Below are 20,000 nucleotides of genomic sequence, written 5' to 3'. Positions count from 1 at the left end.
AGCCAGATTCAATACTGATTTAGCCCAAATCGTCGTCAAATTAGTGAGGTGCTGTTTTGAGATTAGCCTGATGCTGTTTTGAGTGAATTGTATGCTGTTTGATAAAAGTTCGAGTTCGGTTTCAGTAGAATTTAATGTTCATTATATTGGTTGATGCGTCACGTGTATAGTTGATTGCTATTTCAATGCATTGCTATCGTTCTAGTTGATCACATAGACGATTTGGATAATTACAAAGGGGATAGTTGCATTGGCGTTTTGCTACAATATTCTAGTTAATAGAATTTGGATTGTATTGCTGTCATCTTGTGAGTTACGTATCTGTTTCCGCGTCACTGATTCATACTTAGAATTACCGTCTTATTTTTCTCTCCCTACCTTTCACCTTTCATCCAATGTTTAACCAGTCCTATCTGTAAGTTACTTTTAGTGGTCCGTAGTTCTGCAAGTTACTCACAGAAGTCACCTGGTGTGTTAGAATCATAAAGATGTTTTCTTTGGGAAACATATAATTTCCCGGAATTATAAAGTCATAACGTCCTCTTCTCTAATTCTTGCTGTGGCTTAACATCGACTCCTCGCTCTTGCCGAAGACATAAATAATCTTCAGGGCCCCTGATCCCAGCTCCTCGTCGAGGTGGGAAAGGTTTGGCAACCCGCTGCTGGTATTTAATGTACTATTGTGCCCACCATCCCTGTAAAGGGTTCAGCAGAACATTGAGACCTTTATCCATTTCATTCCTGCTTCTCCTAAAGATGCTCTTATTTACCTCCTACTGCACTGTTGACGACCTATGCGGGGCTTTGATTATTTTAATGAACGTCTTTTGAATATAGCAAAATCGGGTTTTTCTAGTTTTTTAATTGGAGTAGGAAGTGGGGAAATTTCCACGTTGGTCAATATTCTCTGCCAAGATGAATGGGAGAAGGGATCATGGTGGGAACGGGTTTACATTCGAAACTATTTGTGGAAGTTGCGGGTGATGATAGCCACCCCAAAAATGGTTTGGATAATTTTTGGCCTAACTATTCACAAGGGTTAGCTCACAGGAATCCAGGGGAAGCCAGTCCTTGAGGGTAGGACTCTAGGTTTCTGACCGGAAGTCCATCTTTTGATGTTATCTCATACGGGTAGGGTATGGAGTTCACCATTGGAGAAGTTAAATCTCACTGATATTTTCTTAATGTTCTCATACAGTTATTTTCAGTTATTTCCCTCCAATTTTTCAGGCCCTTCATAGACCCATGTGTTATTGACCTCGGCGCGAATTTGACCAATACACAGGAACACCAGGTTGTTGAAGCTGGTGGTATAAATGCATATGATAAAATTAAAATTTTAAATTTTTCAAATGTTAGTACAAAATTTAATTATAGATAAAGAAATGACGTTGCATAAATATATGAACTAATACAAGGAATGAATTTGATTTTGACACCTGATGAGCAGTCTTCTTTGCGTACTACACCATATATGACTCGGCCCAGTCTGCTAAGAGTGCGCACGAATCAGCAAAGTGACGTACCAAAAGTTCTGGATGAAACGGAGGCTTTGGGGTAATATGTTCGACGTGATATATTTCGCGCGACATTTTCCTCTTACGGAGACAGCTATGGATAATATTCACATGTTTAAATTTATAGAATTATTCGACATCATTGTTTCAAGACTCGGTAAATTATTTTTGAGGTACTTTTGTATGTGTGTGTGTGTGTGCTTATGATCCCCAGCATCGTTTGAGCGTGAGGGGGGCTCAGTTTTGTCTAGTTCTGGGCAGGAAGGGAGTTTGCCACCGTTTAGGCATTCTCTTTGGTGTTGTCGCCTTTGAATTTCATTTTCTCCGCCTAGACCTGAATGCGCTCCAGATACTCTAAAGAATTTATCCTTGCAGAGATAAATACAGATAAGAATATAACATTGAAATCTTTCGCGGAAGTGCGTCACTGAGTGAAAAGAGAGAAAAAGAAAAGTTGGCTCCTACAGAAAAGACCTACCTACCTACCTAGTTAATGCTTGGAGATTGAAGTGCACAAGGAAGAATTTTTTTTTTACTGAGTAAAAAGAGAGAAAAAGAAAATAGGCTGCTACAGAAAAGACCTACCCATCTACCTACCTACCTACCTACTTCATGCTTGTTGGAGATTGAAGTCCACAAGGAAGAATTTTTTTAAAAATTTTTAGGTAAAATAACCTAACGAGGGTCTCGGTTTGCTGTTGTACGGAAATAGTTATGATTGAAATTTGTAAAACGTCTGTGGTTCCTTACCTTTGAAGGCCACCAAGTGGGAGAAGAGCAAACCCCAGATGACCCACAGAGCCGACCCGTAGCTGAAGTTCTTGGATCTCTGTCGGCCCCAGGGGTTGAGGCCGAATGGGCTGAGCCACTCGTAGACGGCAACGCTGAAGGCTGTGATGTTGAGGGACACGATGATGGCAATCCACAGCTCAGCACTGAAGGGCACGAGGAAGGCCAGGAGGGGAACGCTCATATGTCTGCGGGAGAAACAGAAAGAGACATCAGGACATTGACTGAAGAGGCTTCATTTAAAATTGAAACCCATCTCGTCGCTGTTAGTTATGTTTTGTTAAAGTAAATGTAAAATGGAAATTTAACGTTCCTTTTTTTTTTTAATACGTATTATCATTTACTGATTTTAGAATAATTCCCTCTGCAGTCTTAAGGCAATGTAACGTGGATGATTACAGAAAGGAATCTGGTTTAATATCGTGTAGTAAAGTTACTTATAGTGTGATATAAATTACATTGTATTTCCCTGTTCCCTTGTATATGCTGGCATAAAGGGGGTAAGAATTTAGTTCAGCATTAATCAGCTTCTTATTGAAGGTGTAGCGTAAATGAAAACCAAAAAGCTGTCATTGGTCGAGTTACCCCTTAACTGCTGATATATCAGGTATAGAAATTCAGCGTAATTTTTTCAGTCGCTTTGTGATTATGAACATGCGTAGTGTATTGTAGTGAATGTTCTTACCTTTTTAACATTTAAGGCTCAGAGACTAAATAACCCCTTTTTTCAGTCATTGTTATACAGCGTATGACTTATTAATGTTCAAACTAGATGAAAACTGCAATTGAACAAGCTGAAAAGGTTGAGATGCATAATTTACATTTAGCAAGAAATTATGCATTGGTGCATAACTCTGATGTAGTTGCCATTCCACAGTTTACCAACTCATTTCAGTGTGGCATTGCTTTTTATCACTTTCTGCGTAGTTGCTGCATTAAATTTTAGTAGCATCGAAGGAACTGAGGAAATACCAGATAAAGTAGACAAAGTGTTTTCGTATCATACGAGGATAAACTCAACAGAAATCAGAGACAGTAATGAAGTAATAGAAATAACAACCGCCAATGATACCGCGTGTGGATATTGAAATAATACGCTATAAACTTTAGAAGTTTCTGGCATACTTGTTCCACAAAGCTCGTGCACTGTCTAACCAAAATATGACACCCCACGTATTTTTTGGTTGTTGACCGTTGTTGGGTGGTCTTCTGCATTTTGAATTTAAACGAAATCTACTGATCTTGTAAGAAGAAACGAAGAAAGTAAATGAGTAGTAGGACAGTGTTGTCATTCAAAGCTGCTGACACTAATTGATAAATTAATTTAGAAAAAAGAAGCGTTTTACGCACGACCGCTCATCCCTTTCATTCCCGTTTCATAATTCGACATCCTGAATAGAAGTGAAGCAGCCCATCCTTTTTGGCCTCTTCATTTCTTACGACTTTGAAAAGAGGAACAGAACGAAATAGAGGCTGCGAAGAAAGAGATTCGGAAGCATCTAAAGAATTTCATTTTTGCTCCCACCAGATTTCGGTCGGCCATTAGCATTTTAATTAAGGCCGCCTTCTATTCACGCCCGAAATGTAACAGGACTATCTTCCAAGGTCTAAAGAATACCACCTTGCTATCTTCTTTGCAAACGTCCGTCCCCTGTGCGGAGACGGACGTAATACGTTACTGTACTGCCGGTATATTGCAACCTTTGCTCTCGGGAACGTTGACATGCCAGCTTAGCATTTCAGTGAATCAGCATTTGGGTCACATGATAGTTTAAGAATAGAATAGAATATAGAATTTAGGCAAAAGGCCAAGCGCTGGGACTTATGAGATTATTCAGCGCTGAAAGGGAAACTGACGGTAAGAACGTTTGAAAGTTGTAACAGGAGGAAAACCTCGCAGTTGGACTAGGAAACAATTGTTTGAGAGGGTGGAAAGTCAGATGGAAAAAAGAGAATATGAACGGAGGTACAGTGTGAGAAATGACAGAGGGTGCAGCTAGGCGCTGCAAAGACCCTTAAATGATGACTACAGTGCATCACTTGAGGTGCACTGACGGCGCTACCCCTCTACGGGAGGATGATAGAAGATACACATAGGAGATATTTCCTCTCCTGTTTTTGTTTTTCTACGTATTTTAAAAAACGCGTTCAACAGTATAAATGCAGGTATGATAGTTTGTCGGTTTTCACAGATGCCTGTAACTCTTTCAAATATCAGGCCACGAATATCTTGTTGATATCCCAAAGGAGAGTACCTACATATGATAATTACTCCTGTCTTCACGAGGACTCAAACCTACAGCATTTGGTGTTGTAAGTTAGGCAACATTGATCATAACTATCCTGGTGAGTGGCTATTTTCACTCATATCCGCAGGTGAAGGTGAAGAAATATCATACTGGTACGTAAATCCTGACCTGGTTCGACTTTATTTCTAAGCTTTCGTCTTTGGTTTAGAAATAAAGTAAAAACCCATCAGGGCCTATACTCAGTAAGTTATTTCTTTATCTGTGGTTGTGAGTGATATAAATCATGTATCAGTGTGGTCACACGTATATATAATGATATATTATATATAATATATTATAATAATATATATATATTATATATCTACTATATGTATATATATGTATATTTCTATAAATTTATTGATTAATTTTTACTTTTACTAGCCAATATCACATCAATGAAGCAGCCCACGATTATATTGAATATAATATCTATATTCTATATATACTATATATTATTAAATATATATATATAGACATATCTCATCAAATAAATCTTATCTATATCTATATCTATATTCTATATCTATAATGGATGATGATATATATAGATATATATATATATATATTATACATAGATATTATAATATATATATATATATACAATATATATATATATAATTATATATATATATTATATATATATCTATATCTACATATATGAACTATGATCTTATATTAATATATTAGATCTTAGTATATATTATTATTATATTAATAATTATATTAATTGTAATTATGATAATTGTAATTATGGCTTCTACGTATGATTTTCACATCATCAAATCTCAATTTTACTAGCAATATCACACAACGAACCGTAACGATTATATAAATACATATAATATTTGTTTATATATATACACACACACACACACACACACACACACACACACACACATATATATATATATATATATATATATATATATATAATATATATATATAGAATATATATATATATACATATATAATCGTTGCTGTTCACTGTATGATATTGCTAGTAAAAGCAAAATATTATATATATATATATATATATATATATATATATATATATTATATATATATTCCTATATCTATATCTATCTATCCATATGTAGATATAGATATAGATATATTATATATATATATATATATATATACATATATATATATATATATATATATATATATATATATATACATATATATACATATATATATATATATATATATATATATATATATCTATCTATATCTATATCTACATATAGATATAGATATAGATATATATATATATATATATATATATATATATATATATATATATATATATATATAATATTTTGCTTTTACTAGCAATATCATACAGTGAACAGCAACGATTATATATGTATATATATATATATATATATATATATATATATATATATATATATATATATATATATATATGTGTGTGTGTGTGTGTGTGTGTGTGTATATATGTATATATATATATATATGTATTTATATAATCGTTACGGTTCGTTGTGTGATATTGCTTGTAAAATTGAGATTTGATGATGTGAAAATCATTCGTAGAGGTCATGAATTATCATAATTACAATTCTTCATCATTAGATTTCCTGCATTTACATAATTTACCTCCAGTGCCTAATAACTTTAGCATCCAACGCTGTATTCCAAATTCTCCTGTAATGTATAAAAGACCTTTTTGAAAAAGTTTTTAGAATGGTGGTGTATATTTTCGGAGCCATTTAGCTAATGACCTTTTGAAGTCGTCAGAGCCACTTCCCTAACAAATTTCCAAAATTTCAGTATCAAATAATTTTTTAACTGTATGATTTCACTGGGAAGCCTGTTATTGCGTTTGTTGATATCCCCCGTATTTGTTATTTACGTTCATATCATTTCCTGGATACAGACACTTCTCTAAACGCGTTACCTTTGTCATGGATATCTTGTTTGTGATGTATGTAATTCCCAGAAATATTCTCACTGGAACCTTGGCGTATATCGCTGATGTATAGTTAAGCAGCTCTTAAAAGCACAATTAAGATTTGATTATATATTATAATATATATATTATTAATATATTATTATATAATATTTAAGTTATACATATTATATTATATATATATGTATATTTATGTAATATTGAATCACTTTATTTGGAAATCTGAATCACTACACCTGAATTGGAAATCTGAATCATGACACCTTGTTAGAAATCTGAATCACGACACCTGAATTGGAAATGTAAATCATGACGCCTGAATCTGAAATGAACCATGACACCTGAACTGGAAATCTGAGTCATGTAATCTGGCACTTGAATTGGAAATGAATCATGACACCTGAACTGGAAATCTGAATCGTGACACCGGAATTGGAAATCTGAATCATGACACCTGAATTGAAAATCTAAATCAATGACACCTGAATTGGAAATGAACCATGGCACTTGCATTGGAAATCTGAATCATGGCACCATTAATAGAATGCAAAATTTAAGTGCTTCACCCCATTAGATTGTCATTCGTAAATAGAATATTCATAGTTCGGAGTGAAATTCGGAAATGTGTTTTCAATATTCATTTGAAACAAATGATATTTAGAGTTTATGTATGTTTTTTCCTCCACCGTAAAAAAAATTATATTACCTTCACGTATTTACAGTGTGCAGTTTTCGAGGTAACGCTTACCGGGCAGTATTAATGGGAAATATATTTGAAAATGAGCTCACCGATATTTTTATAGTAATATAGATTCATCGCAGCTGGAAAGCCTCAGCATTAAAACGTTGTTTACAAATCAGTGGAGTGACTTATTAATGTAATTTTCAGTTCTTTGATGTGATGTTTATTCCCACACAATGTCTGTAACCACTGAAAGAAAATATAAATATATTCATATGTCGTTTAATAAAAACCATATAGAAATAATAACTTGAAAATAGTTGTTTACACTTCTATCATCAATTCTTCCTTCAGTAAGTAATCCCAAAAATATTATCTTAAAGGTTAGATATATAGTGATTAGAGAGCTTTATGATCTTTCTTTTTTTTCATATCGTAAGGATTTTTACATGTGATCTTGAATAGCCAAATTTGCTTTTATTTAAAGTTTGTAAAAGTATATGACTTATTATGGATCTTGGTATAATACAGTAGCATACACAATTTTTGTTACATATTCTAGACACAGTGTATTACTTCGTATTGTGAGCTTTTCTGGAAAGCTGGCTGTGATTTGATTGTGTTATAATGACTGTTGAAGGTGTTATTGAAAATGGTAACATTAAGGAGGAGAATTATGATGGTTGTGATGGGACCACTCACTTATATATATATATATATATATATATATATATATATTATATATATATATATATATATATATATATATATAATACAACACAAACACTAAGACTTATTGGTAGTCCTGACCAGTGCTTTATACGAATATCAAGTTTCTGCCAGAAGTTTGTTTCCCACTTCTGGACATTGACTTGTTTTCAGACATTCGTGATATATATGGGACAATTTGTGGACGTATCTTTACTGTAGTGTGGGCGTACCCTTACTGGTAATATCAGGAAGAAATAGCAATAATAAAATTACTGACACAATCTTCTTCTTTCCCACCGTCGGTTGCCCGATACGTCTTCTCCACTGCCTTCTATCAAAGGCATCATCAGGCATGGTGTATTGTTTGGCAAAGGGGTTTTTATGACCGCATGCCCTTGCTGTCATCAACCACAGTGGGCCTAGCCTTTTACTAAAAAGTACGACTGCAGGGCAGCAGTTTCCACAGTTATTGGCAGTGGGCCTTTTACTCAAAAGTAAGACTGCAAGGCAGCATCAGCTGTCCTTTTAGTCGCCTTTTACGACACGCAGGACCTACGGCGGCAGTATTCTTACACCCCTACCACAGGATCAAAATTACTGACACGATAATGATTGTAATTAAGAAAAACGTTGGAAATAATGGAGCAATAGACGAGAGTAACAGACGAAATGGCGATCCCACGAGAACAAAGGACGGGAAATTCCCCTAAGTAATTGGATGGTCAGTTCCTTACTGTTCTTGTGATAATCTTTTCCTTTTATGTTCTGGTGCAACCTGGACTTTCCTGGGAACTCCGTGACATTCCTGTAGTCAAGGTTTGATTAGCTCGTCCAATTAATTCGTGTTGATTGATTTGCGTGGGTGACATTTTTGTGAGGTGGGTGTTCATTCGGCTGGACTTTTCATTCATTTGCTTGTTGTTGTGTAATCATATTCTTACCTTCAATGTGTCTTTGCTTTGTTTATTCGTAGGTAAATACACTTATTCCTTTATTCGATCTTTTAGTTGTCTGCTAAGTAAACTTAGATTATCTTCTTTTATTTGTCGTTACGGTTTACGTGGTTTCGGTGTCCCGTGTTAGTTTTGTTTTTTTTGTTATTCAGTACTTATTCGTGTCGTTTGATTATGAATATTCTCATTCTTATCATTACTCGCTTACTTCAAGTTATATGTTCTTTTTTCTATTTTTTTAGCCATTTGTCATATATTTTTATTTTTATGTTCCCTCATATTTTATTGACGTTTATTCCCTTTTTTCATTATTAATATATGACTTTATTCCTACATTCAGTATTGTTTTAATTTTAGTTTGCTTATTTTTTTTTATCTTGGCATGGCTTCTTCTTTTTAGAAGAGCAATGTAGAAGTTGAGTGCAAATGAAAAAGTAAGTTTGAAAATGCGAAGTCGGACTCCTCTGAGCCTTGGTTCAAGGTCTTGTTTCTCTCTACATTGTCGTTTCTTGACAGTTCCTACACAAACTTGTCGAAGGTAATAAACGTTCGATTAGGTTTATACTACAATGTTGTGATTTTGAATTCGAAATCTAAAGAGACAGCCACAGAAGTTATGAGCTGATTCGAGTTTGACTTACTGGGGACGATTTTGCCACCTTGTAAAGATTGTCTTAATCCAGTCGCCGGTAGGTGTTTACATTTACATGTTTACATTCACATTTTGGGCGTCTGAAAATGGCTTCTAGGTTTTGCAGAGTTAGGATTAGGTGTTCAACAGAACTGATTTGAGGGATTCGCAAATCCATACTGAGCTTTTAGATTTTAGTTTTCTGTAAAACTATTGAGATGGCTTTATCTGTCCGCCCGCACTTAAAAAACTACCGAGGCTGCAAATTAGTGTGTTGATCATCCACCCTCCAGTCATCAAACATAATGGATTGCAGCCCTCTAGCCTCTTTTCGCGTTAATTTATTTAAGGTTAAAGTTAGCCATGATCGTGCGTCTGACAACGCTATATGACAGGCCGCCACCGGGCTGTGGATGAAAGTTTCATGGGCCGCGGGCTCTTACAGCATTATACAGAGACCACCAAAAGATAGATCTATTTTCGGTGGCCTTGATTGTAAGCTGTAAAGGAAAATCGATTGCATTTTTTTAACTTGTGTATCGCTGCTCACCATCATTTATGTTATTAACATTTCTATCACTCATCCATTCCTGGTGAAATTACTCTCTGTCGGCCTTTAGCGTTGTTATCATAGTCAGCTTTATTGTCACTTCCATTAGCACCTCTCTTTCCTATTCATTTTTTTTTCTTCCTTCGTCTACCATCTCATAAATTATGTTGGTAGTCATTCTGAATGCGAGGGTCAGCCAGTTTCGTCAGTTCATGATATTTCATCCCAGATGGTATCATTCTTTTCCTTTCGTGTTTTTCGAAGATATTGGTAACTATCGATTCTTATAAAATGCTGGCAAATCACTATTTGAGAATAGGCATCCATCACTGAACAGTTTTCCAATGATCGCCCTTGAAGATGATGGGCGCGAGTGTTTCAGTGCATTGAGAAATAAAAACATCATCTTCCACTCACTTCTAGCAATTTACACTTACCATCCATCATCGTATCGCCTTCAAGGATCTATTTACAGACCATGGGTCAAGGCTCCAAACCCTTCCCTCCGTGGATAAAATCTAAGAGATCATTCATCACTCCTGTCTGTCCGAGAGAGAGAGAGAGAGAAAAAAAAAAAATACTGTTAACGTAATAACCAACACTTCCGCTCTCTTCCCCGAACACCGACTCGAAGTTATTGCGTTCAGATATATTCTTTTGGGAGGTGACTCACTCTCCACTTACGAGAACTTCGGAAGTTGTGACCCCCGACGCGGAGAAGGCCGTAAAGAAACGTCATGTTGATTTATGGAGAGATGTTCGGATATAAAGTATACGTCGTGTGTAGATTTAGTATATTGCTCGACAACTTTCTAAGCGCTCTCTCTCTCTCTCTCTCTCTCTCTCTCTCTCTCTCTCTCTCTCTCTCTCTCTCAGGAAATTCGCTGTTTTCCATAAATGCATAGAATATTTTAAAAATGGATGCAAAAACTTATTATTAATGATCAAAGTGTTGCTCTTGTATTCGCCTTCATCTGCTATGACTGTTGTCATGACTTTGCCACTGAACATCATCGTTCAATGATGTGCCAGAAAACTAGGCCAATTAACGTGCTTTTTATTCTCATGCATCTTTCTACCTCTCTTCTCTAGAGCCTTATACGAGTTAGTGAGTGAGAGACAGAGGCAAGGTATTCTAATTTATCGACACAAAATCCCTGACAGGGCAAGAACGCTTTCGAGCGGAAAAGTAGCATTTGAGATTGAGGAAAAACAAGGCCACATCTGTATGCTGTCAGATGCGTTTTCTTACACCTGAAAAATGGTGAAAAATCCTTTATACATATTAGGAGGAGAATTCAGGTACATATGGTTAGAAAGCTTGCAGCGGCTGACATATGTTAGTAATTACAGTTCTAACAATGTCATAAAGTAGCTTCTGAAAAATGCTTAAAAGATTGCGTGAATCAGGAGCGCTCGGTGCTTCGTTTAGATTTCTGTATTGAGGCCAGAATACCCTAAGGGTGGGTCCCCTTACAGCCTTATCTAAAGAGACTTCGTTTCTGAGCAGTTTCTTCTGTCATTTATTTTGCTCCGATTAACGGCACACTTCAGAGAGTTGGAATATCACACTGCCAAACCCAGGTTCAAATAGCAGGTTCAGCAGCCAATCACTGAACACCCTCATAGTCCTGTGCATCACGTGTCTCGCCTGATCCATTAGTGGCTTACCATTTTAACTGCAGTTCTGTCTGCATATTGTATCAACAGTGGATAAAATCTCTGCAATCAATGTACATAGGCACCCATTATGCGAGTTAACTTTTATTCTGGTTATTCCTTGGAATAATGACCCCCCAGACCAACATGGTTCTCAGCAGCAGTTACTAATCAGCCAGTCACAGCACTTATCTCTTGTTTGCTTTCTCTAGAAAGTTCTCGATTGTTCTCCACTTGGTAGACAAAGAATGGCACTCACAATAAACCCTTGGGAACTGACAGACTAAATACAGCCATGCTTAGCCATAGAAAACCACTAATAGACTAAATACAGTGCTTAAGCTCTGACTAGCTCTTTCGGTCTTGTGGGCAGATGATATGTGATACAAACACAGTAAATATCCTACTGCTCTCTTCTCACTGACTGAACAATCGGTCTGTTTCTAGAGAGTGAGATACAGTTCCACCTCTGAAATATCTCTGTTTCAACAAAGAAGGCAGACTTTGTCTTTGGGGTGATCCAAACACCCTCTTCCCATGCTCCATACATTGGCTGAACACAGGGAAAAAGGAGTGATACTGAAAATTTCACCAGTTCCTTATATTGCAGTTCACCCTGATACCACTCATCTGCTGCAGACGAGCCCTCATTTTCCTGAACACTCATTTGTGAAACATCAGCAAGGTTTGTCCTGGGACAATCTTTAGTCTCTTCTCATACTGCGAGTGCCAGGTGTTGACGTAAACTAAAAGAGGTTGGCTATGCTGGGAATTTTTATCTGCTCTGTTAACTGATAAATGTGTACGCTGGTCTTATCAGTGAAGAGGGTACACCTATGGCAGAACTACTTAAAAGGCATGCAAATATCTGGAGGCCTCAAAGGCTTTGCAACGTTCCACCATGCCATCTGTGAGGTTAGATGTGACCAAGGCAATGAAGACGGGCAAGCTCACACTATGCAAATATGGCTGTACAATCCACAACCCGTCAAAACAGGTTTGTATATTTGCTATCTCAAGCAGCAAAGAATTGTACCCCATGGTGTGGCTGGAGAAAAAAAAATTATTTAAGTGGCCACCCAACAGAAATAATGGTACCAACAGATGTTAGGTCATCCAAATTATACATCACCTACAGCTTTTCCAGCCTCCCGTAGACACAGGTACTGTTAGATATATACTTCCTGCATCAAAGGATGACGGACAGTGACCACCAGTTACCCAGTTGTACCTAGTTGCCATTAACAGCAGGCCCATAGCATCATATAGCCATCAGAGCTTCATGCATCACCTAATGGGAAGAACATTTAGGTGGGAATTCATCGCCATTGATGCCTAGATAGCCCCACTAGGTGCCAACATCCATTGTATAAGTTAACCTTTACAGTATTGAATATTATGAGTGAATATTTTGAAATTTCAGAAGTCATTCTGATCATTCTTCACTCATATTTAATCTCTGGAAAAATACAGCTATGCTGTGGGAATTTACAGGAAAATTACCGTTTTTGGCGTTAAGACATTCGTAATCAAGTTATTTGATAGATAGATATTTAAGACCAGACGCAAAGGGAACTTGAAATGAGTGCGGTTCTAAAAATGAATCAATATATATTTCGTTTTTATGTGGTGACCGGAGTGTTTTGTTTTTCCTGTGGAATGAGGCCTCTGCAGGGAGAGAGATGGTGCCTTGGAACTTCCTTTTCGCCTTCGTGATTCTATTTCCCTGTCAATTGAACTTCCATCTTAGGAGATATCGAACCCATGCAAGGTCTAAAAGAAAAGGATCAGATAAATATAAAGAAAAACAAGCAAACTTCATAGTACTGCTACTACCAATAATTAAGATAACAATAATAACAATATTAATTCTTTCCTAATTCTTAAATTGGATTTAAGAGGAAACGATAAGAAAAGTCTGAAAAGCTCAAGTTTTTCTCATAACGATAAGAGGCCAAACTATGCCAGCGAATTCCTTTCTAAAAATGAGGAAGATGGAAATGTAAATGGTGCCTTATCTTGAAAGGGCTTGTTTGACATGTTACTCAGACAAAAGGAAAGAATTTTTACCTCTCAGTTGAAATAAAGGCCCTAAGACTAGGCATTTTTGGGGTCTCCTTTTAGCCATGTGGTTAATTTGGTTGGTCTATTATGAAGAATGGCTGTTTACTTATATTTTACTATTTCTTGACAAAATTGACTTCAGTGGCTCGCCACTTTTGCAAAGGTGAATGGTTTTAGCCTATTTTACTTTGTTATATTTTGAAGATAGTATCCTAGAACAGGAAGAGAACACACACCACACATAAATATTATATGTTATATATATATATATATATATATATATATATATATATATATATATATATATATATATATATATATATATATATATCACACACATAAATGATAGATAGGTGGTAAGTGTGAATGACTATATCTCTTACGTAATTACAGGGCCTATAATGAGTGTGATATAAAGTTATAAAAATAAAATCCTTGACAACATACAACTGTTCTGGTATATGATGCTTACCCAATGTGTTTGTGAGGGCACGACCCAAAGAAGATAAGCAAAGTAAGGTGGTGCTCCATCTTTCAAAAGATTCAAAAGAGCTGGAACCTGTTGTGTAGCCGTGCTTTGTTGATGAAGGACTTAGAATTAAATCACTATATGATTCAGCTTTAATTTGAAACGGAGAAAAGCGGTTGCTCTGCTGACGGAGACATGAGCATGAAGTTGGAGGTAAAATTTAAAAAAAAAGTTAATTATAGCTTAGTATATCCAGACCACTGAGTTGATTAACAGATATCCTAGGGCTGGCCCGAAGGATTCGACTTTTTTAAGTGGCTAGGAAGCAACTGGTTACTTAGCAACGGGACCTGAAGCTTATTGTGGTATCCGAACTAAATTATATCGTGAATCGAATTTCTAATCACCGGAAATAATTTCCTCTGGCTCCGCATTGGCAGCAGCGGGGAGCGAACTCAGACTACCAAATTGACATGCGGGTACTCAACCGACTTGTCCATTGTGGAACTAGTAAAATAAAAGTCTTTAAAGGAAGGGATTTGGCCAGGCCTATTTTTTTTTTTTCTAATTGGGCAACATGGCATCGGCTCTGAAGCAGAAATTAAAACAGAACTGTATCGTATCATGTAGATGAAGACATGGAACCATAAAGCTGGAAGATGGTGTGTGGCTCGATCAAATAAATGAAAACGTTAATATAGAACTCTTAGCATGTGACGGAAGCAGATATATGAAAGGAATGAAAAATATAATGGAACTCTTGCATGTGCTGCAAATGAATAAATTAAAACATTAATAATAGGAATGAAACCGTAGTATATGTAACGAAATAGAACACATGAAATGTGAAAAGTGAACTCTGGCTAATGGCAGTCAGATAAATAAATATGAACAACGGACATGTGGGATATGATATAATGAAAACAATGAAAGCATGAACAGTTGAAAGGGAGCCAAGGCAAATGATGAATTCAGATGAATGCAAACATGAAAACATTAAAAACGAACCCCTGCATATGGTAACATCAAACAAATGAAAACAGGAGAAATGAAAAAGGCAGACAAGCTTTGGCGAAAGCAATGAATGACATGAAAAGTGAAAACGTGGCCTTGCAAATGGTACAATTAAATAAATGAAAGCAAACGTTGCATATATAGCGCCTCAGTGACGTGGTCGGTATGGTGTTGGCGTACCACCTTGTTGGCCGCAAGTTCGATTCTCGGTCATTCCACTGAGGAGTGAGAGATGTGTATTTCTGGTGACAGAAGTTCACTTTCGACGTGGTTCGGAAGTCACGTAAAGCCGTTGGTCCCGTCGCTGAATAGCCACTGGTTCCATGCAACGTAAAAACACCATACAAAACAAACAAACAAACAAACGTTGCATATGAAGGAAGCAATAAATAAAAACACGAACAACGAAAACGAAAGCTTTCTAAGACATGAAGATCTTGTTCTAGACCGACCGCACATTAAGGAATTCTCACTGATGAAGAAAATGTTAGTGACAAGAAAATAAGGTGTATGGATTTTGTCTCTGTGTCTGGTTCCTCAATGTTTCTGTAATTAATAATTTTCCATAAAAGAACATCTGAAAATGGGGAAGTATTTGCGAATTGGAGTTAGTTCTAACCTGGAAGAGAGAGAGAGAGAGAGAGATGCTGAATACCATATGCATTATTCCAATTTAAAAATGAAATGCCTCTGTCCCATGGGAACATGCAGTTGTTAATTAGAGGGAAAGAATAATTTATTGTATACCGAATTATGAAGATGATAGTAATTAGGAAATATTTTCGAGTTACTGCATTATGTTTGATAACCACGTTTTTGTTTGATATGCTTTAGAAACAAGCCACCAAGGATTGAACAGTTATCGGAAATTGGTCGTTTTAAATATTTTCAACAACTGCACTACCGAGTGGTTAGAAATCCCCAAACGACGGTGTAGTAGTGAATAGATGAAGGTAAATTGAAGTAAATAAAATTCGTCCTGTCAGTGGTTTTTACTGGGCTGTTAAATTGTTATTTAAGTTTCTCTCTCTCTCTCTCTCTCTCTCTCTCTCTCTCTCTCTCTCTCTCTCTCTCTCCGCTTTCGAACTGTCCATTACCCCGTCATGATTTCGATTTTGATATCAATTTCCAACTTCTCCAAATTTTCAGAGTCGATCAAGGTTAAGACTCCGGCTAAAAAATTAGATTGGCTCCTTACTTTCCTTAAGATATTCGTAATAACGTAGAATATTCCTAAAAAACGCCATTTATTTATTTCTTGGTTTGGTAGATAATTGCAGTGATGCTGAGAGACATTCAGTGTCAGTGATAGTTTTTTTTTTTTTTTTTTTTTTTTTTTTTTTTTTTTTTTTTTAAGCGGTCTTCTATATTGTCAAATATATGGTGAATGTCCGGACTAAAGAAAGGTTTTTATAAAACGTTATTGTATGTGTTATTTCAATATCTTGGCAAGAATTTTGTGTTCACTTGTTTACACGTGGCTTTATCTTACGTAAACAGTCTAAGAAGTATCTTGCGTGAATTCCATTACCACGAAAATATAGGGAAAGAGAAACTGTTTTCACAAAAGCTACATTTAAGATGAGAAGATGCAGCAGAACCATTTGTATGCCTTGGCCACATTGATGGAGCAAACGTCCCAGTACATCTTGAAGGAGGAGGAAGAGGGAGAGGGAGGAGAAGGTAGAACGGGGTAAAGAAGAGACAAAGAGGAGGTGAGGAGATGGAGGAGAAGTAGGGAAGAATGAAAAGGAAGGAAAGCGAATAAGTAGGAGGGAGAAAAGTACGAGATGCTGGAGTCGCCCTGTACTTAAAAGTAAAGAAAAGTAACGGTAGAATGGGCTGTAAGTTTTGTATCTCGAAAAATATCTAGACAGCTTGTAAAAATAGGCCACAGGTAAATGGGGAAAGTTCTTATCCTGGGACATGAAATGACTACAAGAGAAAGGATAAGTTTTCGAGTTTTCGTGCTCGTTTACTTCCACAGTGGGAATATGTAATACCACTTTATGGCACTCCTTCCTGTTTATATTTATAAAATTGCATTTACCTTCATCCAAACGCTGGGAGGAAAAGGGGACTAGATGAATCGTTGGTTCATATTTAAAAGAAAAACATGAGCTTTTTTTTCTGTATGTAAGACCTTCATCTTTCTTCCTGTGGTGGTATAAAAGAAACCGCAAAAGTCGAAGCTCATATTTTCGCATGATATTTTTCCCCTTGGTATTTCCCCAGTGGGAGCTTTAGCCTTACCTCGTGCTCAAGAAATAAAGAATAACAGATGCAAATAATTCGTTAACAATTGTAAAGTATCTGAGAATACGAAACCTCTGTAGGAAAAAATATCACGATGATAGCACAACCGCTAAAAAAAGTAAATGATATTTATCCTACAGCTTTTATTATTCTTCTTCATCAGGCGTCTATTTATCCTACAGCTTTTATGATTCTTCTTCATCAGTCGTCTGAAACATAAACCCGTCGTAATTTCATAACAAAAAACCAACGTTCACTTGGGCGGAATATCTCATTTGTATCTGACAGCAGCTGGAAGCACTTAAGCGCTTTCCTTGTATTATACTAAAGGAAATTATTTTTCATATTTCTAAAGTAATCAAGTTATGTTGCAAATACTGTAAGAGATGATGTGGTAAAAGATTATAAAGAATGTGCTGTTATAAAAAATGACGCAAAAAATTGAAAAATTTTAAAATAATTGTTTTATTTACAGTGAATGTTATTTATCAGATACAGCCAAACTGTATGAGATTACTACTTAATGATAATAATAAATAATATTTAACTACACAGTAGACATTTTTACAGAAAAATCATTTCTGTGTAGGTATATTGTTGAACGAAGTTTTTTCAGGAGCCGTCTACTCAAATAATGATAAGATATCCACTATGACGCCAATTCTTTACTGTGGAACTTTTAAAAGTATGTATATTATTTGTCGTGCATTATAAGTGGTAGAAAAAAGACGCCTCTGAAGAGGGTAAAGAAAAGGACACTGGCAATCTCTGCTTTCTCTTCACTGGTGTGAGAGGCAGCACTGGAACGGAGGAGAAAAGAAATGAAAGACTGACTCCTGGGAAATTCGCAGAAATGTTCTGTTGTTCCTCTGCCAGGAAAAAGAGGAGGCAGTCTTGTAAAAATAACAAGCGTTCATCAAATTTGATTTGGGAGAGAACTCCCAGTGCAAAGCAAACAGTCTCTTCGGGCGAGGGACACGGACGCCTAAACATAAAAACAGAGTTGATTGCGAATGAAGCCTTTACAAAAATTGACTGTTATGAAAGAGGACATCGTTCTCTTCATGTTCAGTGTTTAGCTTTCACGTGGATTCAGGGAAGTCGACATTGACGGTACGTGGTTTTAGGTTCACGTTAATCAGTGTAGTATGGTCCATAATGTTATTTAAGCTAATACCTTAAGTACTAGATTAAATCTTTATTCAAAGCCAGAGATAGAATGTATGAATGCATAAATAAATGCGTACGTTAGATACAGCAAAAGGATATTGCTGGATATTTCAAAATTCGAAATAACTGGAGTGGGAATTATGATTGCACATTCTAGTATCATTAAAAGAAATCCAAAGAAAACTCATAATCACATGAGTCAATAAAATGGAAAAGTAAATCCACAATAGTATGTCTGTTTGACTTTGTTACGGTAAGGTCATCGAAAGCTTTCTGCTTTGTATTTTAAATAACAAAGTCAAACAGACATACTATTTTGGATTTACTTTTCCATTAAAAGAAATGTTGAATTTTGTTTGTTTGCGACTGTTCTTTTGACTGAAGGTTCTTGTACAATACATTGCATTATTTTTTTATTGTAGTTTTCTATCGTTACGCAGGTTAAACTTTACTAACCTTTGCTTTGCGCGATCTTCATATCAATGCCATATTCTTCAGTTGCTAATTAGGTGTGCTTACGATAAAGAATGTAGATAAATTTTATGCAAGCGAAATGTTTTCTGCTATAGTCAAGGATGTATTTCACATAAGAAATTTGTTCCAAATGCAGCATATAGACAATTTAAGAGATGAATTCTGCATGAATAATTAAAGATGTCAGATCATCTAAAGGTATATAACTGAGTTCTGTTCTTATAAAAACTTCCATATATCAGTTGACTAATCAGCACTGAAATGGCGTGAAGTATTTGAACAAAATTTCTGTGTGAAAAGAGATGACATATAATTGTTAAAGGTTTTGTGGTGCTAATTCACGCTCATATCCTAATACAGTTCGTATCAGTAACATGATAAAAGTAAGTTACAGAAGAATTCGAAATTTTTAATGTAATTCTAAGTATTGCGTTACTATAAAAAAAACATCTTTAATAACAATGATCAATGACGAAGTCTGTGTAACCTTTTCAATGTCTTAGCTCTTATGTAAACAAACAGTAATTTTTTTCCGTAGGCACATCATTATATTTTTTATTTCATTTTTTCATTAATTGTTATTCTAATTGTGGCATTTAGCACTAGATGTTGTACTATGTGTCTGCACTTTCTTTTACATATAATTCGTAGAACGTTATGATGAGATAAATATTGTTCAGAACCTTATCTATAATTGTTGTTTTGTACGTTCAGTGGTAAGTTGAGAGTGAGTAGGTTACCCAGAGAGAGAGAGAGAGAGAGAGAGAGAGAGAGAGAGAGAGAGAGGCAGTCATTGTTCTGCCGTAACTCGGTATCTCCTTATTTTACTACATA

General features: G+C 35.8%; 1 protein-coding gene across 1 annotated transcript in view; it reads right to left on the bottom strand.

Annotated features, from left to right (window-relative positions):
• LOC135223762 (glutamate receptor ionotropic, NMDA 3A-like) overlaps window positions 1–20,000 on the bottom strand; it is an 893,506-nt gene that overhangs the window by 313,479 nt on the left and 560,027 nt on the right. Inside the window, exon 7 of the mRNA XM_064262525.1 lies at window positions 2,268–2,494. Within this exon, the coding sequence (XP_064118595.1) occupies window positions 2,268–2,494 (227 nt within the window). The remainder of the gene's footprint in view (window positions 1–2,267; window positions 2,495–20,000) is intronic.

The sequence above is a fragment of the Macrobrachium nipponense genome, chromosome 10, assembly GCF_015104395.2.
Source record: "Macrobrachium nipponense isolate FS-2020 chromosome 10, ASM1510439v2, whole genome shotgun sequence".
Lineage (NCBI taxonomy): Eukaryota > Metazoa > Arthropoda > Malacostraca > Decapoda > Palaemonidae > Macrobrachium > Macrobrachium nipponense.
Note: the sequence above shows the minus strand (reverse complement) of the source record. Positions and strands in the feature narration are given on the sequence as shown.